The 24,258-nt window shown below is 43.5% G+C and overlaps 1 protein-coding gene across 3 annotated transcripts in view; it reads right to left on the reverse strand.

Moving 5' to 3' along the window:
- Positions 1-17,080: 17,080 nt before the first annotated feature.
- Positions 17,081-24,258, reverse strand: part of ARHGEF10 (Rho guanine nucleotide exchange factor 10) — a gene marked incomplete at its 5' end in the record, with an annotated part of 99,843 nt that continues 92,665 nt past the window's right edge. For all 3 annotated transcript variants that reach the window (XM_084260983.1, XM_084260982.1, XM_084260984.1), the window contains 2 exons: positions 17,081-17,724; positions 19,529-19,651. In XM_084260983.1, the coding sequence (XP_084117109.1) occupies positions 17,210-17,724; positions 19,529-19,651 (638 nt within the window). In that variant the 3' untranslated portion in view covers positions 17,081-17,209. The remainder of the gene's footprint in view (positions 17,725-19,528; positions 19,652-24,258) is intronic.

The following is a 24,258-nucleotide window of genomic DNA, read 5'->3' on the forward strand; positions in this document are numbered from 1 at the left end:
AAGAATCACGTGTTAGAGAGAGAGTACTTTTGTGGCAAGACTTTACAGTCTGATACACCTGTAGGCTGTCAGCAGAGTGTCCTGGTTTCAGATGGGATAGAGTTAATTTTCTTCCTACCACCTTATATAGTGCTGTGTTTTTGCATTTAGGATGAGAATAATGTTGGTAACACCCTGATATTTTAGTTGTTGCCAAGCAGTCAAGGACTTTTCAGCTTCTCATACTGGCCTGCCAACAGGAAGATGCCCAAGATTCTGGGAGGGGACACAGCAATGACAGCTGACCCAAACTGGCCAAAGGGATGTTCCATACCGTATTATGTCATGCTCAGCATATAACTGGGGGGTTGGCTAGGAGGCAGTGCAGATCAGAAGCTAGCTAAGCATCAGCTCAGGGTTATCAACTGTGCTGTGCATCACTTGTTTTCCATTTTCTATTATTTTTATCATCATCATCATAATTCTTTTCCTTTTCTGTCCTATTAAAGTGTCTTTACCTCAAACCGCTAGTTTTCTCACTTTTTTCATTTCTATTCTCTTCTTTGCCCACTGAGGCTGGGCTGGGGATGGTGGGGAGGAGAAGGAGGGAGTGTGGTGGTAGTAGAGGGACGTGAGGGAGCAAGGGAGCAGCTGTGTGGTGCTTAGTTGCCAACTGAGGTTAAACCATGACACACAGATTTCACCAAGCAATAGCAATGTTTTTAGCAGCAACTATGTAACTGAGGGCTTAACAAAATATGAGCGTGTTCCATGTGGTCTTTGGAACTGAACAGGGGAAGAAGGGAAAATGGAGTGCAATGCATGCTGTTTATATTACTAGAAGGTAGCAGTTGCTGGTCACTTTCAGACAGAAATAATATGGGTTTCTATTAAAATACTCTTATTTCCATGCCCTGACACTCTCTGCACTGAATGCATAACATTTTTTACTATAATGTGAATTTCATATGCTAAGCCTGGGTGTTCAGGCAAAGGCTTTCTGGCTGCACTGATTTCTCTGACGCTACTTAATTTTACATCTATAATTTAGTGCAAGCAATTCAATATCTCTCACAATAATTTTGTTTTCCATTTAACAGGACCTATAGGTAACAGTTAAGGTGCCTGAATTTAAGGGACGTAAAAAAACCTGCCTGGTTATCTAATCTTATCCCTGCAAGTACAGGCCAAAGAATTTTACTCCAGTACCAAGCCAATAACTTCTGGCTGAATTAGGTCAAAGCATTGTTCTGCTCAAATAATCTGTCTCACATCTATACGGTTTCTCTGCTTTGGCCAATGACCATGATGGAAAATCAAGAGTCAGATGGATCATCCTGGATACCTTGATGAAATATACATGCTGCTGGCTTGGCAGCATTCTGTTTCCCCAAAATCATCCATGCTCTTTCTGACGAGACATACAGCCTGGCAGCACAGTCAGGAAGGGTGATGATGACTGCAGCTGCACCAGGACTGTCCCATCTGATTTTGGGCATTGTGATACAAGGGAGACAGAAAGACTGTCGTACAGCTGACTAACCCATCACTCAAACATGTAATTTTCAAGTGCTACGGGATAAAGGCATCTTAATATACACAGTTAAAATTGCATCATGTGCTACAATCAGGGTGCTATTTGTGCATTTATTAGGTAGCAACCTGAGCAAAGCTGAACAGAGTCAGGACCTGGACTAAGAACTAAGACCTGCAAATCAGCACATGAGGCAGAATGGTGTTTGGGTTTATGGTTATGATTTGGGAAGGTGTGAGAAGAAGTTCTGGTTTGTGATTCTTGAATATTTTGAGATTTTAATGTTTCATGCTTATAAAGTTTGCTAGCTTTTGACTAGGGAGCGATTTTTAGATACACATCAACAACATCTCCTCAAAGCACATATTGATGCTTTTGAGCCTCTGTACTCTGAAAAGGTCCCCGATTTTGGGGGTGCAACAGAAGTAATTATTTTCCCATAAGGCTGCTAAATGTCTTGGCAGGGATACTGTCCAAACATTGGGCTAACAGTCCTCACAATTCCATTGCCCATCATAAAGGCCTTCTGGTCTTCTGTCACAGAGAGCGAGTGGTACAGTCCTCATCCTGACCAACAAGAAGCAGCACCAGTGAATTTTATCATTTGAACGCACATGAACAGTCTTTGCCCTCCTTTTTCTGTATCACAGAGTAAAAACTTCTTGGGACACACGGTGCTGACTCAAAAGCTCACAGAACAATATACTCCAGTGACACCTACTTTACTGTTTCTTCATCTGCTGTGAAAACCTAACTCCTGCAGGACTCTATTATCAGCTGTTATTAGACGAGAAATATGTTGCCTGTGTACTGCCCACTTTCATGGCTTTGGAGAGAGCAGCCTGCAGCTAGAAACTTCCACCTAAGTTTCACAGAGCTGTTTGTTAAAGCCAGAGTCAAATATCACCTTAAATCCCATCAAGGGAAAACTCCCATTAACCCCATGGGCATCTGGATTTCCCACACTGTACATAGAAATGTGTACAGTAGCTTTTTTTGAACTGAGGCAAGGCAGGAGGTTGCAGTAAAGGAGAGATAAAAGAAAGCTACGGGATAAGAGGAGAGCTCTCCCAGGAAGAGATTTGTCTTTGACTGACGGAATCAGAACATTCATTGTTCGCATGCCATTCCTGCAGCAAAGGTTTGGCTTTTGGTTCTTACCGTCTAACACTTCAAAATATGGGTCACGGAAATAATAGTTTGTCTCCAGAGCTTAGGGCCTGTTCTTCCAATCTAGTTACAACAGAGGGAGAGAGGAAAGCAGAACTGCTTCCAAGAAAAAAATATAAAAATGGTAGCAGCTCCCTGACAGGTTGATAGTCTGAAATGATACAGAAGTCCAGGAGTCTTCCAGCAGTTAAGAGATCCACACATTCAAAGCTTTTGCTGCTCCTTAAATACTCCTGGAAGAATCAGTGTCCAGAAAAACAACAAACATCTTGTACTAATCTGTGAAGGTGTTAGTGTAAAACAACTTCAACACTATTAATGCAAATCATGTTGTGACAGACAACATAACAGCATGGGAGCTTCTTGTCCAACTGATGTGGATTTGTGTGGAAAGGTTGCAGTTTCTGGCATGCTTCCAAGTGAATTAAAAGAGGCTGTCAAGCCGTCTGCTTTAGCCAGGGGCCTGGCAACGGCAGCTCGTGAAACATCGCACCTGAAAAGCATTTGTGTGACACATCTTTCTTCCCCTTCTGACACACAGTGCAAAATCCATAGAACTACTGGAATTTTTTTCCAGCTTATTTTGCATTAGATGAATTGACTTAACTGATGGAGAACTCCTGCCATCCTCACTGATGAGGTTTAAGAAACTGGAAAGTACCAAGTGTGCAGTGTGGAACAAAGGAGCCAGCCAGCTCTTTTTTTGCATTAGCACTCAATCACCCACATACAATACTGACTCAGTCTAGTAATTCTTTCAAAGCCAAAACTGACGGTTAGCATCCAAGGTCCATTTTTAGGATGAGGAGAGAAAAAAGGGTTCCATAATTGTCAACACTGTCTAAGGAAAACACAGCACGTATGGTCCCCATCCCATAGTTACAGACAGATTTAAATGCTCTGGTCACGGGACTAGACTCACTCTTAATACCAACATCTACAGATGCAAACTGAGTGTTTGCTTAATTAACAGCAGGAAGAAGGCAAAATCTCTGTCCATTCACTGAGTTGTCATGTGGCTGGGAGTGCTGGCACAAGGATGCCAGCAGGAGTGTATGGTCCAGTCTAGGGAAGGAACAGGGTCCCTTCCCACCCAGTGACAGCTCAGTCACAGATCAGGTTAAACTGGTTGTCAAATCCTGAACTACTATAAAGTAATTCTTCAGTGAAAGGAACTAATCATGCCCATCAAAACAACACAGAGGCCAAAACCAAAGCAGACAGGACCAATGATGACAATTCCATTGAAAAGTAAACCAGCAGACATAAAAATATCATGTCCTGAGAAGCCTGATGAGATCAAACACAACGAAAATGAGCTCATTTTTAAATGGGTATTTCCAAGGATATGAAGTAGTATAAAATGACTTCTCAGTTTCTGTTCACAGGAAAGAAACAGCCTCCTAACTGCAATGCTGCAGAATCTCAGTAAGGATAATCAGCAAAGTCCCTGCAAAATCCATACAGGATCTCACAACACACACACACACACACAAAGACAGAGAAAAAAAGAGAGAGAGAAAAAAAAGAGAGTTTAATTCTACTTTAAAAGAAATTGCAGGATTTCCTTTCATGTTTTATTACACCCTTCTTCAGCAGCCAGCTGCCCCTAATATCCTCTTGCAACAGGATACTGAAACCCCCAGTAAAGATCTGGATCCAGTCATCTAACCACATCACTGTCTCTACGGTAACCTAGGCCAGCCCTAAATACTATAATCCTGCTTTACTATAGTAAAGCCAGTTAATGGCTTTCATTGAAAGCTCCTGCCAAATAATGGTGCTCTAATATTTATTGACATTTCAAATCTGTCCACCTATTTGGACTATTTGTTACATTGAAAAGTGATGCAAGCAAAACATTCGTAGAAGAAAGGAAGCTATTAAAGATTTCGGTCTTTTATATTGTCAAGGCACAGTCCTGCAAACTCCAGCTTTTGAGAGTGTCACCATTGACTTCAGTGCCACTACTGCCAGAAGTGAGTCACTGCAGAGCGGGATGGGGAGCCAGGGCAGACAAGGGACCAGTCCTCAGCTCTCTGGCAGGTTCTCATCAGACAAGTGCCATTAGCACTGGATGACCGGAGGATCCCACTGGCATGGACTGGATGTCCTAATTAAAGAGTGAATAAAGGCTGTGTGATGGGTCCTGGGAAGAAGAGAATGCAGAACAGGCAGGATGGACCAGTGTTAAAATGGGGACCAAATACTGTTTTGCCAGTACTAGTGACAATTTAATTATTTTCCATAAGCATTCAATTTAATTCTTTCAGGGGGAGGGGGGGGGGACAACAGGCAGTTACATTTTTGAAAAATGAAGCTTTTTTAGCTTTCTTTTGCTTCTCAGATCCTATAAAAGAATTGTTCTATTTTATTGCTATTCTATTTTTTATTACCCTCCTTTGGTTTTTTTTCAAGCATTTTGTTCTAGTTTTCTATTCAATAGATTGTTTGCTTTACAAAACATTATTTCTAGAGATTTTGGGGGAGGGGTCTTTCCTTGATAGGTGAAAAAAGTTGGCTGTAAGATTTAATACTATCCTTTTCTGTACCATGTGTAAGTTTGGGGTTGGGAGATAGTTTTTTCTAGCTTTAAAGGAACAGACATAAAAGCCTACCAGTTTCAGACAGATTAAATTTATTAGGACTTTAAAGGCATCACCACCTTCCATCCTGCAAAATCTTACACCCCGGGCTTGCACTACACGAGTGCTTTTAGTGGGATGGGGAAGCACACCATGAAGGATTTATAGCGGGAAGCAATTTGCTGCTGCTACACATCCCTAAACGTTAGAGTGATCAGTCATTTAGATTTTTAATAGGTCAGCAGGATAAAAAAAAAAAAATACGCAGGCACCAGGTTTGGCTCCTCTGCGACATATGGAGAAGGGCTACGGGGACATGCCCGGCCTCCCTCCTGCTCAGGGGAGGTGGATTAAGGGGGACCGAAGGAAAAGCACGATTAAACCTGACGGTGCTCCAACCCCCCGCACACCCCGCACGGCTACCGTGCCTCCGAGTCGCGGGTTTTACCTCAGCTATCGGCAGATACCGGCACCAATCCTTCCCGGAGGCTCCGCGACGGCGGGCCGGGGTAGGGGTCGGGCACGTCTCGGGGCTGCGGCCGATGCCCGACCTCCCTCCCGGCCCTCCGCCGCGCTGCCTCACCGCTCTCCTCCGGACAGGTCAGGCAGACAGGGGCTTACCTTTCGGAGACGGGGAAGCTCCCTCCGCTCTGCCTCGCCTTGCTGCCGGCAGCACAGCGGCCCCTCCGCCTTGCCCACCGGAGCGGGAGCTGGCGGGGGAAAGCCGGGAAGGAGAAGCGCGGGAGGGGGGAACGGGGAGGGAGGCGGGCGGGGGGGGAGCAGCGGTGCGATGCCAGGCGACGCAAATGGCTGAAGCGCAGGGGCCGGGCTGGCGGAGGGGGCCGGGCGGCCGCTGCGCGGAGGGGGCGCGGGGCCGCGCTCAGCCCCTTTGTTCGCCTGACACACTCGCACTGACACACTCACAGGCACACGGAGGGAGGAGGGGGCACAGACCTGTTGCTCAGGGCCGCTCCCGGCGAGGGGCAGCTGCTGAGGCGGGAAGCGGCAATGCCGCTCCGGGCCGGGTGTCCGCGCTCCCCCGTTCGAGCGAGGCGGGCCGGGCGGGGGAGGAGGTGGCGGAACGGCCCCACCTGCCCGCGCCGAGGAGAAACCCGGCGCCGGGCAGCGCCGGGCGGGGAAACGGCGGGTTCTCACCTCCGGGCGGGGAGCCGCCCCTGAGGTAACCGAGGCGGAGGCGCCGCTGTCCTGCGTGAGGCAGGGCCGGTGGGCTGTGCTGCAGCTGCCCCTGGCCTGGTAGACGCGGCGGCCTTTCTGGAGCCCGGACTGACCGCGGGCTGTCCTCAGCCTCGGCCGGGGCACTCACTCTCCGGTACGGGCCGTGGTAGCTGCGGGAGGCGAAGGAGAGGGCGTCCAGACAGAGCATCTGGATTGTTCAGGCTTCTGCGGAGTGGAGGCCAGGTGGTGTCTGTTTGGCTGCAGTTTGGGTCTGCGCACTATTTCATCCCACTCTTTAAAGCTAAGACTCTCATTCGGATTCCTCAAATTAGACCCATTTCCCAGTTTATTGACACATCCTCCCACACACACACCTTAGATTCGTTATACCCTGGCTCTAGTCCTGATGCAGTCAGTGGTACTTACCCAGCTCCCATCCCACCACAGGCTGCAATCTGACACTGACACGGCGCTATCCAAGCCCTCCTGAACAACTGCTGATGCCTAGATACATCACACTGCTGTTACAACATACAGTTCTCCTGTGATACTGCTGTCTCAAAACACCACCCATCTACAGCTTTTCTCCTTACCCCCCTTTCCATTGACTCCAGGGTCCTGTCAGACTGGTTCTCCTGCAGCCACCCAGCAAGTGGCTCCCAGCCCTGGAAGACACTCCTGAGCAGACTTGCAAAGCTGCTCATCTCCCCTCCAATTAAACCAAGGATTCATTTCTTCCATGCTGGCAGCCTAATCATTGCAGCTGCATGCTCTTCCAGTTTCACGGTGGCAGTAGTGACGTGTGATTTGGTATCTTCTCATTCGTTTTTCCCCATTGCTCCTGCACACTGGCTTTGGTTTTGCTAAAACTCCTATGTGTTGAGGTAGACCTTAGCATACTGAAGTGCTTGCATGCAACACTGGGTTAAGTGTAACCACTTGAAACCCTTGGCTCAGCTCATGTCATGCACTTAAGGGCAGTGCTTAACCAGGAGGCTGGTTTTCAAGCTGAGGTCATGTCTCATTTCTACTGAAAGAGGCCAGCATGCTTTTTGGTGCCATAAGATAAATAAGTAACAATCACAGAGTGTCACAGGCAACCTAGAATAATTGGTAACCACAACATGTGGCTTTGGCATAATTGTGAATTTCCAACTGTCCCTTGGTTTGGGTCCATTGCATGACTGGACTGTTAGTTTCTGTCTGTGGTTTTATTCCTTGCTAGCTGGAAGAAGTTTCCACGTGATACAGCAGATCCATTAAAGCCTGCCAGAAATAACTCTTCTCTCCTGACATCAGGAATTAATCTTCCTGCTCTTTCATGTTACTTTAAATATTATATGTTTCAAGATGACACTGAAATTAGACAACTGATACAGGTCTGGGAAATTATTTTCTCTTTTAAAATCCCCAATATTTTATCCCTGTGTGGAAGATTGCCCTCCCTTGGGAGACGATCCTCTTGACTTCTGTTCACACAGATAAGAGTTAGGTGACTCTGCCAACAGTATCATATCTGAGATCATTTGAGATCATTCCATCTCGTGCTTTCTGGCTATATGACAATTTTAAGAATGCTTAGCTTCTCTTCAGGTTAAACTGCCACATCACATTCCAGTCTGCACATTCACAGAGGTGCCCGAGCTACAGTTTCTGGAGATGACTGAACATCAGCGGTGAGTAGGAAGTGGCACATCACATGTTTATGGGACATACTTGCCCCTGTGCCTGGAGCCAGCAAAAGACAGAGGTCATATCAGGTAGCACTTGGCTGCTGCAGACTTTATCCTCTGCCCTCAAATGACCATTGCCAGAAAGGGATCAGGTAAAATGACCTCTGTACTGGCTTTTTAAAAGTTCAGGTTTGGGAAGTGTTTCCCTAACTTTGTGAGGCTCAGTCTACCATCCTCCCTCCAAGTTAGTCTCTGGTCCCCAATGCACCTTTAAGTGAAAACAGACACAAAGGAGATGTGCTGACCTCTTAGCACAACTTTTGCAAAGTACTGCTGCTCTGCAAATCGTAGGCTGGCAAGCTTCTCATGGAGAAGTTGGCTGCTCATCTACTAAAATCCTTTCATGTTTTAGTAGAACTGGAGATGATACTGAAAACTGGGACACCCATTGTAGAAATCATCTCGGTTCTAGAGTTTGATTTCCCTACTTAGCTTGACTTCCCCGAGGCGCCGTTTATAATTAATGTACAGGAATAACCATGTCTGGAGGGCAATCTTTCTCACCTATCTTAGACATCTTAGGATAGGCTGAATCATCCTTTGGTATTGCCCATTTTTCTCCATCAGCTGTAAGGTCTGACTGGTACAGCCATAAACAATTAATTTTTAAACACATAAGTTACATGAGATCAATCATTGTCTCGGTGTAGGGAAGGCCCTGTTCTAAAGAAATCAGGTACTGCACAGCTCAGATGATCTGTTTGGTGCCTGTCAGGCAGCCCTGCAGCCCAGCCAGCACGACAAATACACAGGAAGAGCAATAGCTCACAACTGCTGGTACTGGTCATCACAAGTCGCTGTGATTACCACGTGTTACAAGGGGTAGTTAGCCTGGAGCAACAACGGTGGAGTGGGGAGCACAGGGAGGTGGTTAAAAGCAGAAAGGGAAGAGCAAGGTGTTTTTTCTGCTCTGTCCCAGAAACCTTATGTTCATACCTGGACATACACAGCAGATTTCCTCCTGGACATACAGCCCCTCTTCTGTGTCTCTCATGTCAGCCATATTGCTCAATAATAAAAAGGGAATACAGTTCACAACAGAAGAATTTGACCAGATATTTCTATGGTTTAAAACCCAAAAAAATCCAGGTGGAGAAATAGGAATAGGAAGGTTTCCTCATCTTGCACACCTAAACTCAGACACAAAATGGGCATTCTTTCTGCTTAACTCATGCCAAGCAAAACTGATTTTCAACTTCTTCCTAGAATATGTCAGATTGTGGCGTCTTTAGTGTAGAAATGCACAGGAGAGCTGAATGCCATTCTCATGACTGGGTCATCAAATGGTGCTCAGATCCAGAGAGACAGACATCTGCTGAGAGCTTCTCAGGGCCCCGCTCTTCCTGGGAGAGGTACAGTGTTTCTTGTCTTTCTCCTGGCTGCAGCAGCAGCTGCACTGCTGTGATTCCCAGCTCTGAGGCTGTCATGCAAGACTGGACTGCCCTGGTAGCTGGAGCAAATGCACTGTCCCTCAGCAAAATTAGCCAGCAGATCACACAAAAAAAAAGTCAGCCCAGTCTCAGGGGGTTGATTCTTGGGCAGTGAAGCTACAGAACTTCTAATTTAAGGAAGTTAGGAGTCGTTTAATAAAATCATTACTTCACACAGATGAAATAATCCATATCCTATGGACCAAGAAAGAGGCTTTAAACTTTCCTAGATAACGGGTTCAAACTGTAGCTCATTCAGGCATACACAGGCTAGCTTTTACAAGTGAGCACGGGTAGCATCCCCATGGCTGCACGGAGCTGAATTGAGCCCATGCTCAATTATTTACCCAGCTAGTTAGGTGGGCTGTGCAGTCTTCACTGAGTCCACTACATTGTGAGCATATGCCCAGCACACCAGGTAGGACTGGTATGCCTACATAGTCTGGACTTGCTACCAGTGTCTACACAGATGCAAAGTTGTTGGTAGGCTATTCTTTTGTGGCTTAGGTTGGCACAAGGGTGTCTTGGAAAAATAAATGTCACATCATCCAAGTCCTGGAACTGGCATAGGTGAAACTTGGTAGCATTCCTCCTGTGCATACTGGAGTACCAGATATGTAGTGGCAGCAGCTGATGTTGGGCTTACAGTGGTCTAGATGGCAATACCCAGAGATCTGGTTCATGGCCAGAAGCCAAAATGCAAAAAAAAAAAAACCCAAGCGGAAAAGAAAACGTGACGCCTTTTATTCATCCTGGGTTTGACAGCTGAACGCCCCTGTGTGAAATGCTTCTTGGTATTATAACACAACAGCCTCGAGGACTGGTTTGATGCTACTGCTGGCACGTACAAACAGCACATTGTATTTCTGCTGAGCAGCCACAGATGCCTAACATACATTTTGTATATTTGCAATACAAATGCCATACATACTGCAGGCATGTTACATACGTTATGTGGTATACATCTGATGCTGACCCAAGCAGATCTGCCTTTGTGTATTAGTTTTCATACTTCCCTGTAATACATCCAAATAGTATAATGGAAAGGAAAGGGCTAGTTGCATCAGTAGAGTTAGCTTGTAGCAGTAAGAGTGCCAGCAGTCATGGCAAACAATAGATCACAAAGATTTTTTCAGTGTTGGGTTGCATACTCTGTGCACGAGAGACAGATCGATATTTAATTTAAGAAAAAAACCCAGCATAACAAAAGACACTGTTTTAGTGCAGATTTTATCACCCAAAACAGTGCTCTGAACAGGCAGAGCAGTTTTTAGTGAGACTGAAAGCATTTCATAAGGTTAAAAGATGGGGAACACACAGCATCTACTTAGATGAACAACTGAGAAATGTACATATCATCTCCTAATTCACTAAAATCATAATTGAACCCCACTGAACTTTAAAAAGAGAATTAAAGCCTACCCCGCTCTGAAATTATCCAGTCAACATTTCCTGGTCATCATCCACCACGGATTGTCCACCACTTGTCATGCATCTATGACTGAAGCTGTCTGGTTTGGGAGCAAAATACCTCATCGTCAGTACACTTCTCCCAAAACACTGGCCTATCAGTGAAATGTTGGCCATAAGCAGTCTTGTTTGCCTGGGCAGCAGGGTACGTGCAGGGGCTGGCACGTGGAGCTCACCTGACTCAGCCTCAGGATGCTGTCAGGAATGTTTGAAGTGCTCTTGGGTTCAGCCCTGTCGATGCGGCTTAAGTTAACCGATGGTGTCAGTCGCTTGTGATCAGGATTAAGAGCATCGCAGACTGCTCTGAGCAACGCTGCAGAAAAGTTGCTGCACTTAGAAATCTTGCTTGAACTAGAGGTAATCCTCCTCATTAATGTGCCTCGTCTGTGCTGCCCAGCCCTCCAGAAGGAAAAAAAAAAATCCCCTTTAGAAAGGGAACATCTAGTGTAGTCCGACAGGCATGTTCTACAACTTGAAACACACAAAGAATGGACCAGAAAAGCCCACAGGAAACAACCTCTACAGTTTGCTTTGGAAGGTGTGAGTAAATACATTTGCTGTGCCAGCATTGAAGGTGACCCTGATGTGCAGGGTGAGACTCGCAGAATCTCTTGCCAATGTAGAATAACAGAAAGCAAAAAAATAAGAATTCAGTAAGTCTACAGCTAAGCTGTATTTGGTTTCTTGAATATAAAACCTTTGTCATTATCTGCATTTGGGCATGTAAATATACAGATTTTAGTGGAAATTAGGTACTTTGCAGCTTGAGAAAACTCTGCTGGAGGCTCGCCTGAATCTTTTGATTTCAAAATACTAAAATTGGATTTCCAGTGAATTCTTACAATGATTTCATCTCCCCCAAGGTGTGTCTTTTTAATCCTAGGTGTTCTGTCTCATCTTCCAGGTTGGGATACACATTAATGGTGATTATCCCTGGAGTGTAACAATACGCACAACAGGAGAACTTGCAGTTCTGCTGTCAAGGCCTGTTTTGCTGGAGGAAAAAACATTCCCTTTGAACACCTTTGAAGGTCGTGCTGTGAAAGCCTGAACTGCCTTTACAGTGTGGTTTATGGAGCTTGGCCAAAGCACTCAAAGTGCTTTCGGTCATATATTGACATTGTTGCATTTCAGATGGAGTCATAGAGTAAATCTTCATTTGCCTAGGAAATTTTCATCCCCTTTCATCTGAAGTTGTTTCAGTGTTGCTATTTTGATTCTGTGTCTTAGGAGGGGAAGGGTGTTTCTGGCAGTTGGGTAGCTGGGCATGCCTTTAGATCAAGTAAGCACAAGTAGGAGGAAGCAGCAGCTAATTCTGAAATCTTGAGCTGGGTTTCTCAAGTAGCAGCTAGATGTAGCAGCACGCACACTGTGCTTGTGAGGACAATGGGGCGTGGAAGGAAGCAAGCCAGAATTTTGAGCTGTGTCATGGTGCAAGTGGCTGATGGACCATCATGAACGGAGACTCCTTGAACCAACCACTGAGATCTGTAGGGCAGGCAGCAGGACTGTGCTGGTACGTGTTGACTCTAAGAGCCTGGTCTCATGTTTTTCGCCTGTCAGCATCACGCTCCTGGTGTGACGGGTGCAGCCCTGGCCAGGCTCACTCTCGGAGAGCCTGCCATGGCCAGAACTGCTGTCACACGTTGTCACCCTCATCCTGGCCAGTTTACTGGTGCAGATGGTTTCAACAGCCACAGGTACAGCATGCCTGTGAGGAGGCACAGTTCAAAGGGCTAATCATGGGCTTGGAAAGCAGCTACAGCTTTAATCTGCATGCTTTACAGACTCATCATGTGGCTTCAAGTCAGACAAACTCTTTTCAACCCAGTTTCTTCCTAGCTATGGCTGATATTAATCTGCCCTCTTAACAGAACTATTATTATGTGAAGTATTATTACTATGAAGATAAGTAATCTAAAAATACTTTATCACCTCCATCGTGTCACTCATTGCAACCAGACTAACTCTTAGAGAACCCTGCAGAATAGCTGCACCTTTCAAACCACAGATTTTCCTCATCCCCAGATGCATTTCACAGAAACTAATTTGTCTTTATGCAGTCAGAAAATCGAATAGGGCAGAAGAGAGGAACAGTGAAGTTTAAGCATGGAACCAGAGTTCAGAAAAACCTTCCCAATATCCAGTCCTCTCTCAAAGGGGCAGTAAGCAATTTTTAGCCCTCAGCCTCCCACCCAGGAATCATGAGTTGTAAATTCCCACTGGGATGGAATCTTGTCTTCAGGTGCATGAACGTACAGGATCCTGCACTTGTGGGGTGTGATTCTGATGTTTTTCAGAACCACGTGTTAAAGAGATGTGGTAATAAAACATGAACAAAAAGGCAGATTTTACTAGCAACCAGCAGCTCCCAACAACTCTTCTTGTTTATTTATACCAATGCAGGTACATACCTAAAGGCTTTTATTGCCAAGTGTGATGAATACCAGGCTCAGAATTTAAACACAATCAGGGGATTCTGTATGTATCCTTTAGGGCAGATTAATTAGAGTGAATTGCCAGTTAGCAACTGAAAATTAATTTCCTCTGTTAATACTCCTGCTCTGCAATACTAATTTTTAATATTAATGCTTCTCATTTCCACACATCACACATGCTGCCCGAGTGCTGGTGTACACCCTGTGTAGTCATCACAAGAGAAATTCTACTGCTGGGGCCACGGATACAGGGACTGAAGGACACTGAGCCACCTTCAGAAATTGCATTCACTGGTGTGTAAATTGTAGATACTACAAAGTTAAAAAATTTACATCTTTGTTGTCCTACTTATACATCCTATTTTCCCTTTCATGAGTCCATTAATATATATTATTCATTAATGCATGCCACAAACTCTCGCCTTCCAGTTAAAATGATGAACTGAGAAGTGTACTTCTGAAGTTAATTTTTATCACATTTTTTATTAAACATTTTTCTCAGCTTATACTTTGAACATAAATACACAAGTTTTATGGCTCATGTTATAAAAGGCACTACTATGTGTTAGAAAACATATACAGAATATATCGTAGTGGTTACACTTGTTCCCCTCTTTTCATAATACTTTAACTTGTATTAATCTAGAAAAGCAGCAGCAGAAAGCAACATCCGACCTACCTAGCAGCAGAGTCTGTGACAGCTATAAAGACTATTGGCCATCTCTAAGAGTAACTTTGGTTCCTGCCTGTTTTCATAGTAAGGTAATGCCAGTTAGCTGCATATCAGAAAGCAGACCTTGCACCTTGTGCTCAGTTAGCAAGTAAAAGACTACTTCATGACAGCACGTGTTTTTAAGGACAGACATACAGCTTCTCTTTTGTTTTACAGCTTAGTAAGATAAATAGATAGGTATTTTCAAAATAGTACAAGGTAAATGAGGGACCAGGTTCTGTTCTTACCAAAGTCACTGGCAAAACTCCGATTGACTTTCAGAAGAGCAGATTTGTACTTTGTTTTTGCTGTCTTAATTCCGATGGAATACAGGATTTCACTTTAACACTCTCACACATCACTGCTAGCAGATCCTGTAACACCACCACACGTGGATTTCTAGTTAACTCTGCTTGCTGCTCCTAGTGATGCCCATGTGAGAGTGGACATGATCCTCCAGTCCTGAGGGCATGGATGTGGAATCCCACGCCCAAGGAGCACACAGAATAAAACCTGTGGTCTTGTATAGCAAAGGGATGATAGATTACATATGCTCTATACACACAGAGGAATCTTGTAACTTGTTTTTCAATATACATACATTAAACTGTACAATGTAGCACTTCCACACAGTGGGAAAAAGCAGCTCCCAGGGCCATAGCTATGGAAGAGGGTAGAAAACACAACTGACCTTGACCCCTCAAGGCCAGGCAAGACAAGCCCGGGCAGCAGGCCAGGGGAAAAGACGAAAGTTTGGGGAAATGTTGCCAGTTGCCTGGCTTAGTAGAGGCACTCTGCTTTAGGCACTCTGCTTTTTTTTTTTTTTTTTTTTTTTTGCACCAGCACCCATGCCAGCACTAAGCCCATGCCAATGCTGGCAACATCCAACTGAGCTTGCAAGATACACAGTAGAAGACACAGAATAAAAGCACAGAACAGTACTGAAGGCCCTAAGCCTACAACGCCCATCTCTAACAACTGCCCCTCACAACTCACTGACGTCCGTGCTATTATGGTACTTCTGGAATGCCTGTTTTGGGGCCACCTCGCAGGCAAAGACCGACTGCCCTGGCACTGCCTCTGTCCCACGTGCTTGGTGGCAGGCAGCAGGGAAAACCTGACGTTATTTCAGTGCTCAGTCAAACTTGGTCTGCCAGCCCACACACTGGTTTTGGGATCATCTTGGCAGAGGTGTGCTTTTTAGAGCTGTCTGGGGCAATCCCAAGCACAAGCCCAGACTTCATCTTACATCCAGCAAAAGAATTCAGTCTCTACTACTGCTTACCTTGAAACGTCTGTGCTGGGAAACACCACAACCATGGTTGATGTTGGTTTAAACTAGGCAGACTGAAACAAAACACGGTGGAATCAAGGAGTTTGCATTAGAAGTGGCAGAAATAATTTCAGGGCAAACTACCCCCTTTACTGGGATAATAACAGTACCAATGTAACCAAAAGTTTAACTTTGTTCTAGTCAATGCATACATCTGACAAATGTTCTGCTTTGTTTATATTTAATTTGTGTTTTACTGAGCTGAGGGACACTATTCAAAATTCTTAATGTATTACACAGCCCTAATTTCTCTGTACCTCTTGGCCTATTGATGAGGGAAAAGGATATTCCCAGTGACTCCACTCAACACGCTTTCTGTATTAGACACGTTTTGACTGAAGGATGTGTCTCATCACCATTTCTGGCGATGTCTGTCTGCACTGAAGGCTGTGTCTTGTATTTCCCATCTGCAGAAACTAGTGCCAAAAGCAATTTCAGTAGGAATCCCAAACTCAAAGTTCCCTTTGGAAATACATCATTAAGAAACAACGACTACGTCTCTGTCTAGAATTCAGCCTTCTAACACTACCAAAGCAACCACTTCCCTGACTGAGTGAAGGAAGCTGTGTGCACTATTTCCACAATACCCATTTACAAGACTATGCTGAAACTCTGGCTGAAAAGAGGCAACTTCCACTCAGACGTGACCATATCTCCACTGTTGCAGTTACGCTGTGATGTTATTTGATAGGTGTTTGCCTGATGGCACAGCACAAACCCATCGGTGTAGGACCTATACCCACAGTGATCACCTGTATATTTCTCCCCAATTAGTGTTTTACTTAATAATTTCATTAGTAATTTACTGGACGTGCATGACTCCTTAAAACCAGCATATAGTCTGTGCCTAGCTTTGATCCTGAGTTGCCGGGGAAGAATGCGATAGCAGCACTGCAATACACAGCGCTGCCCTGCACCTCTATTTAGTATTTGCCCTAAGCCAGAGCACCCTTAGAACTTTATCCCTATAATAAAGGTGAGTCACAGGCACATTGCACCTACCAAGGAAATTAACGTGCTTTTTGTACTGAAACATTTTTCATAATACTGAGCATCAGAAATAATAAAATTAAAATCTATTTTCTATGTCGAAAGAAACAAATTGATATAACTGCTTTAGTCCAGACCAAACTCTGGCTTGTGGAATGATGTCACAAACTATTATAGTAATTACTAAATTAATATTAGCTCAATTAGAGTACTTATTGTTTAAAAATATTTGCTAATTGGTTAAAATCTACAGCCCATGCAATATGTCACTTTGGAAAAAGAAACAACAGCTGATTTACCTCAGCAAAAACCAGCATGAAACATGGCACCTGTTCCTTGCCTTTCCTAAGTGCTATAGAACATAATTATGATATTTATAAATGCGACTATAAATAAGATAGGATTCTAAATCTATTTAAAAGTGTCTACCAGGTCCTTTTTTTTCCAAGGACAGCATCAATGACTCAACGTTTTCCCATACCCTAACACTGCAGACTCTTGCAACCCTTACTCCTGTGACTAAAGCCTCTTGACATCGCTCCCAGGAGTCCATAGTCTATCCAGTTGGGTCCTAAGCTGTCACTTGCTGTAAAAGGGTATCAGACTCTTTTTGTGGTGTTTTTTTTTTAATAGCAGAAGGTATCTAGGATTTAGTTGGGTTAGATATTTAACAGTGGGATTTGCCAGACCATCACTGAAGACACTAGTTCATCTTGTCGCTGCTGCTTGGTCTTCTTGTTCACTCTCCTGTGTCCTTGGCCACCAGAAATGACTAATACTGAACTTGCTTTCATTTTCCTGGATTTCTGTCTTTTACTTTTCAACGAGATATTCTGGTCCTTTAAAAGCTCATAAATGTTACTGTCCTCGGGCCTGTGCTCTAAGGAACTTGATCCATGAGACAAAGTAAGGGATCCAGAAGATGACGACAAGTCACTTTTTTGTGCAATGGATCCTACTGACCCCCCCAGCCAAATTGCAGTGTCATGGGTGTTACTGAGGGAAGAGCCTGGTCTTTCACTGTGCAGAGCATTCTTCTGGTCATCATCTTTAGGTTCTGAGCCAGGAGGCAGGCTGTTCCTCAATTTGTTTCTGTTCTTCTTGTTTACTGATGTCGCCGTAACGAGGAACTTGACAGGGCCATTGTGTGCATGATATGAGACCATTCCTCTTCCTGGTGCCAAAAGAAAGAAAGAACAATTAAAGATCATTATATATTTTACCACAATGTTCCACCATAATTAGTTCATGAAATTTGCTCGGAAAAGCATAACACTTAAAATCCTATTATATGCATCCAGTCTGTCTTTTTATGGAAAAACATGGAGAAAAAAATAAAATCTATTGTTCTGCAAGTGTTTCAGGGCTGTATTAACAAACCAGCTGAAACATGGTATGATGAGTTTTAGTTAACTTACTTTTGTGCTCTGTTCTCACAACAGCATGAGTACAGAAATGCTGCTAATTTCTCTTTGTTGGCATCGACACAGATGTAACACTGAGTTTTCCCCAGTAATCCACAAACATCCTACTGTACCCCGTACCTCTCCAAAACAGCATGAGGACACGTTTCATTGCAACAGACCCCTCCATGCTATACAGCAGGAACTAAAGCTCATCCTTCTGAATGGTGTCCTAGTTACCATGACAGGTTCATAAGGAAATTACTTCTTTTTTAAAAGGTATTTAAACAGTACGATGTTTGCGGTATGAGGAATATTTACACTGTGCAAACCATTAGATTGTATGAAAAAACAATTCCATGTGGCCAAATTCAGAAGCTGTATCAGTATATGTGGCTTTTACAGAAAAAAAAAGAGAAAAATAACCCCTAGTAGTCTACAAAATCCCCTACAATTCAGAAAAGAGCTAGGCTATCAAGGGTTCTATACAGTAAAACATGTCCTGCTTTTACAGAAAGCGCAATGCTACAGAGATGAGGTATCACCAGAAGAAGCACAACTGGGACAAGTCACAATTTTTCAGTTTAAATTCCAAACACAGTATCAAAGACCATAAAAACAGATCTCTCAATGTAATGCTAAGAGACCAGTGAAATCTGACAAATTTTGATCCAAAAGATATACTGGTGACAAACCACAGTAATAAAAACTGAAAATGGAAGAATAAAATGGGAGATGTTTTTGATTCTGCAAAGATGCATTTTCTCGTATTTCATTTAGTTTGACCTAACACGGGCTCCATGTTTTTAAGTGGCAGTTATCCTGTGTCATACTGGATTATTGCTGCGTATTTTGCTGAACTCAGAGGATTTCGTTTTCATTCTGCAAAGTTACATAAGCTTTTTTTCCCTCCCCCCTGAAGGAAGCTGCAAACAGCTTTGCCTTATAAAATCTGCCAGCTTCCCTCCACAGCGCAGAAGCTCGAGCAGAATTCCAAACCCAAAACATAGCATGGCAAAGCCCCTGTTAAACACACTTTAAAATTAAATCTTGCTTCTGCTAGTAGCATAAACATTTGCAAAGTGGTACAGCAGCATTCATGCCTCTAACAAAAGAATGAAATACCCACTCTCACATAGCCCACATCTCCCGTTTCAGGGAGGAAGGGCACAAAACCAACGGAGCGAATCACCAGACTGACAACATACTACATTTTCAGTATCTGTGTCTCTCAAATCTTCAGTACCTGCATCTCTAAACCTAATGCATCCCCAAACCTGGAAGGAAGATTATTTGCATTCTCTTCTCATCCCCACGTAATATTTAACTGTACCCCGACAGGATTAGTGCTAAACCTGTTCGTAGGCCACAAAGGAAAACAGCTGTCCCGGCTCAAACAACTGCGGCAAGTGGCAAGTTCAGGAAGAACAACAAGTACAGCTTCACTGCCAGGCTCTGACGTGTACCTAAAGGATAGATGTACTCTGGCAGATTCACTTGAACTACTGAGAGAAGAAAAATGAAATCTTCAGGATAAAACCACCGTACTCAATCTGTTCGAGAAATGTCTCTCACCAGTGACTTTGGGAATCCCCTGTAAGCGTGGCACTGGTAGTGCTACAATGATACCCAGGTTTGTTCCAACCAGCAGCAAACCGTGGCACACCAGGAGGCTGGTCACAGAGACACGCTGCTGCCCTGCAAAGTGCAGAAAAATGCTGTGTTATTGCAGAGTGATGATCTTTGCTGAGATCAAAGGAACTTCAGGCACACACAGTCAGCTGTCCCACCTCATTCAGCAACGCACTCATCACAAAGGCAAATCCTGCTGGACTGTGGTACTAAACTTTACGTACATGGTAATTTAAATGCTATTGCATTTTTGAAACAGTCTGTTCCAGATCTCTAAACCACAGTATTTAAATGTAGACACAGATTATCTTTACAAATATGGTTTTATGAATACACTAAGTTTCACAATACTCAATCCTACATTGCTGTCACACTATACTCAAGATTCAAACCTGCTTGTGAGGACTTTTTTCTCCTATCTTTCATTCTGTGAAACTGTATCAGAAGTGCTGCATCCTCCTGCTTGAGTCTGGGTCCTCCCACACAACAATGGCACCGTTGTATTGGAACAAGTCCAATCAATGGAAGGTGACCAGACCAACATCATCAGGAGACTGGAGCGCACAGTGTACAACGAGACGTTAAATGAATCATAGAATCATTTCAGTTGGAAAAGACCAAGTCCAAATGCTGATGGGAGACTGCCCAAAGACAGGATCAGACTCTACTGAGATGTGCACAGTGACGGGATATGACACAACAGATCACGTCTGGAACATGGGCAATTTCGACTGTGAGTAGAGAAAAGCTGCTTCATCATAGAGGTGGTCAAACACTCCAACAGGCTGCTCAGAGAGGTTGTGGAATCTCTGTCCTAACCAAAGGTATTAAAAATCTGTCTGGACAAGTCCTTCACCAACCAAATCTAATCAGGCCTGATTCAAGAAGGATGGACAAGATGACTGCTGGAGTAATTTCCAATCACAATTATCATGTAATTCTATGATTTTCAACATCACATTATTAATAGAAATGTAATTTTTCTAATTTAGACAAAGTCATCTTTGCTTGCAGTACTTACTAAATATGTTTGACTCAGTTTAGATAGGTTTTTAAAACAGTCTTGACAAGTTTCAGAATGGAAACCACCGCCTGCCCCAACCTCTGCTACTGCCTAAGTTTATGCGGAGGAGTATTTAAACTCTGCTGGAATCCTCCAGGTTCCAAACCTACGAGTTCTTGGATTTATGATTAACTTTACGTGCAAGAGAGCAGTCATTCCCATCTTAATAATAGCTCTTAAGTTGTTAATCACTACAGCAGTAAGTAGGGAATTTGGATTCTACATCTGATACAACTTGGATGAACCCGCACGTTCCACACTTTGGAAGACGACCTTAATTATGGTGGATCACAAAAGAATTCATTTTCCATCCTGCCCCCTGAAGCTGAGCCAATTTACATCCAAGAATATATGAATCACAAGCCCAGTGGGGAATCCGGGAAGGAGCAGCTTGACTGTAGCCCAAAGCACTCAACTGGAAAGCAGGAGGCAGACTGCAGGTCAAGTCTTTCCTCATAGAACTTTACAAAAACAAAGCATTAACCCAGCAACGGTGTGTTGGAAAAAGGCACATGCAGGCTGCAGGGCCAGGGCTGGAGTGCCAGCTCTGTCTGCCCAAAACCACCTTCTAAAATGCTCTATTAGGTCACCCTCAGCAGGTATAACAAGCACCAGTAAGTTGAAGAGGCCTTCAGAGGCAGTTGTGGTGTTTCCATAAACTGCAGGTGTTTAGACTCACAGGAGTGCACTGTCTCTCCAGCTAGGTAAGCACGGAAGGTCTATGCCTCCTGACAAATTACAAACCACCTTACGTGTGGAGTTTGCTTTTTTAATGGGGTTTTATGTTTCCCTTTGGGCTTTTTTTTTTGTGGGGGTTTTTTGTTTTGGTGTGGGTTATTCGAGGCATTAATGGTATTAATTTAGTTTCCAAAACAAAGCATACAAAGGTGTTCCTTCAGCACAAAAGAAGATCAATCAGCGATGCCCAAACAGCTCTGTGTTTGGAGTTTTCAAAAATCCCTACTGAATTCTGTGATTTCGAGCTCAGGCTGTCTCAAGCTGTATACAACACGCATGCATACAACAGTTCTTCCACAACTGGTGCCACAGCAAGCACAAGGGAACTGCAGGCTTCCCTAACCTCACCCCATTTCACCCACAGCTTACTTTACCAAGTGCAAACACAAATACCTTACGTACAATTTCCAAACTTCTAACAATATCAAAACCTCCAGTTGTACTTTTGCCTCTCAAACCCCCCGCAGAAGCAAGATGCTCTCACGCTCCTAAACAATAGATCTTTAATGCTTTTTTAAGCATTTAAAATGTAAAATAATATGCATGATTCCATTCTCCAACCCTGAAGCAACTTCTAGCCAATAATTTCTACCAGTGAGAACTGGTAACATGCATTACTATTTCCACAGGTGAAAACTGCAAATTATCAGCCAGCAACTTAAAATCTTAACCAGTGAGCACAACCTCTGTGTGTGGTGAGGTCAAAGGGAAAAGCACTTGCTTTGAAGTCTTGGAAACGCAGGAAACATCTGCATCTGAAAATAGACTTCGGAATAGCACGTAACTCAAAAATTATATAGATTAAAATAGCTGCTAAAAGATTAACTTAGAACATGAATTTATCTGCTAGCCAAGGCTTGAAAACACACTTCTCTTTCTAATTTTGTGGCTTTTTATTTTAATATATTTCAAATTCACAGAAAAAAGTAAACTAAACTCTCCAGAACGTGATATGCAGTAAGGACAAAAATAAACAAAAAGGGCAAATAATAAATGTAAATGCCAAAACAAATTCTGTTACATTTAAATGACAATTTTCAGATCACACTGTCCCAATGCAATGACAGAACCACTGAAATCTGTGAAATAATCTGTCCAAGATCTCAACTTTATGAAGAACTGAAGCCACCAATTAAGCTTCTACATGAACAAATGGTTTTACTGCCCATGTCCTGCTCTATATTCACCTTTCTCAGGCCTCAGTTACAACTGCCACCAGGCCCGGGTAAATCCTCACCTGTTGCCACATAGATCTTCTGAAGCCAACACTAAGTAGGTAGGAGGGCATACTGGTGCCTCTGCTCTTACATGACCATGCTGCCCTTACTGTATTAAAAAATATGACCACTGTCGAGATCTATTGGCCTGACCAAAAATTTTCACCAATCCTTTTACCTTTTCTGAGCAGTAAAATCAAAGAAACATTTCATTTTATGTTCTGGCACCCGGTGGGGTGGTGAAAAAGAGCCATGAGCCTCAGAAATATGGTTTGGTTCCCATAGAGGGGAAACGATGCCTTTTTTATTTTTTTTAATTTGCTCCTCTCATCTGTTTGTAGGAAACACACATGCCATTAGAGGATATATGGATATAAACAGAATACTGCAACTTAAGCAGAAATCACCTTTGCTAAACAAGTAACTTGTCATCCATATGAGCAATGAAATTACATGTATCAAGGTCACAGAAACCTCTTTAGAAGGCCAAACTCTTTCAGAGTTGAAAGGAAAAACATACTTAAGGATGTTCTTGAATAACGAAATATTGAATGTGGATATGAGAAAAACAAGTGGACTGGCTCAATGTGTATTTTTTTGTGTGTGTGAGCTTTGAAGAAGGTTAGTGAAAAGCTGCCTTTGTTGAGATTTCAACTACAGATCACAAGCAGCAAGCATAAACTTGCTCTACAGATGAAGTACACTGCTCTAGTGAAGTGTGTACTTTTGTCTTCAAATGTTAATAGATTTTCTTTTTTCCTGCTGCTCAGTACGGCCTCTGTTCAGCTAGCAGGGAGCTCTGCTCTGCATGGGCCACTCACAAGCAATCCAGCTGTACTGTGGTTTACCAAATAGTGAAGTAAACAGTTGCCTGGACCCATAGCAAAGATGACGATCTTCCTCTCAACCATTCCCTTCCTTTCTTGTATGTCATTTGTGCTTTTTTTTTGGCATTTTTTTATAGAACTCAAGCTGGTAACATGTTATTAGGATGTACTTTTGATGATACATGAAGCAAAGGCACTATGGACCCCTCTGTACTACATGTCTGTCTATCCCACGGTTGCTTCCATGACCTGGTTTAACTTCCAGTCCTGGATTCCTATACACAAACTTCCATAATTCCAGAAAGCTCCATTCTTCATAAGTAAGACTGCCCCAGATGAAGAGAGTTACACCCAGCAGATAAAACATTCGGCCAGACAGAGTTTGATTTTTTTACATCACTAACTCTGTTGAATCATAAGGACAATCACCTCCTGTGCCATCTCCCTGACACTTCATTCCTCTGTGATTCCTCCTGCCCATGTGCTGCAGGGGTGTGCTCCTCAGAGTAAGGGAGGCATGACCCTTACAACAGGGAGAGCAGGCAGTGGTATTTAAAGCCACCTACTCCCAAGAACTTCCCTAACTGGGAAAATCTAATGTTATGAGGACCGGTTATTAAGGTTTTGAGAAACTCCTACTCCTCTATCTTAATTAGTTACTACAGCTATCCTTGTACATGTATTCCTTTAAACACAGTACTGGAACCCACAGTAACCCTTCCTGACACTGACAGTAATATTTTCTTTTACTTCTGCCATACAACAACAAAATAATTCCATCAACTTCACAGAGCTGTGTGCCTCTCATTTACATTGCTCTAAATGAAG

This window comes from Gallinula chloropus (assembly GCF_964237585.1).
Source record: "Gallinula chloropus genome assembly, chromosome: 3".
Taxonomy (NCBI): domain Eukaryota; kingdom Metazoa; phylum Chordata; class Aves; order Gruiformes; family Rallidae; genus Gallinula; species Gallinula chloropus.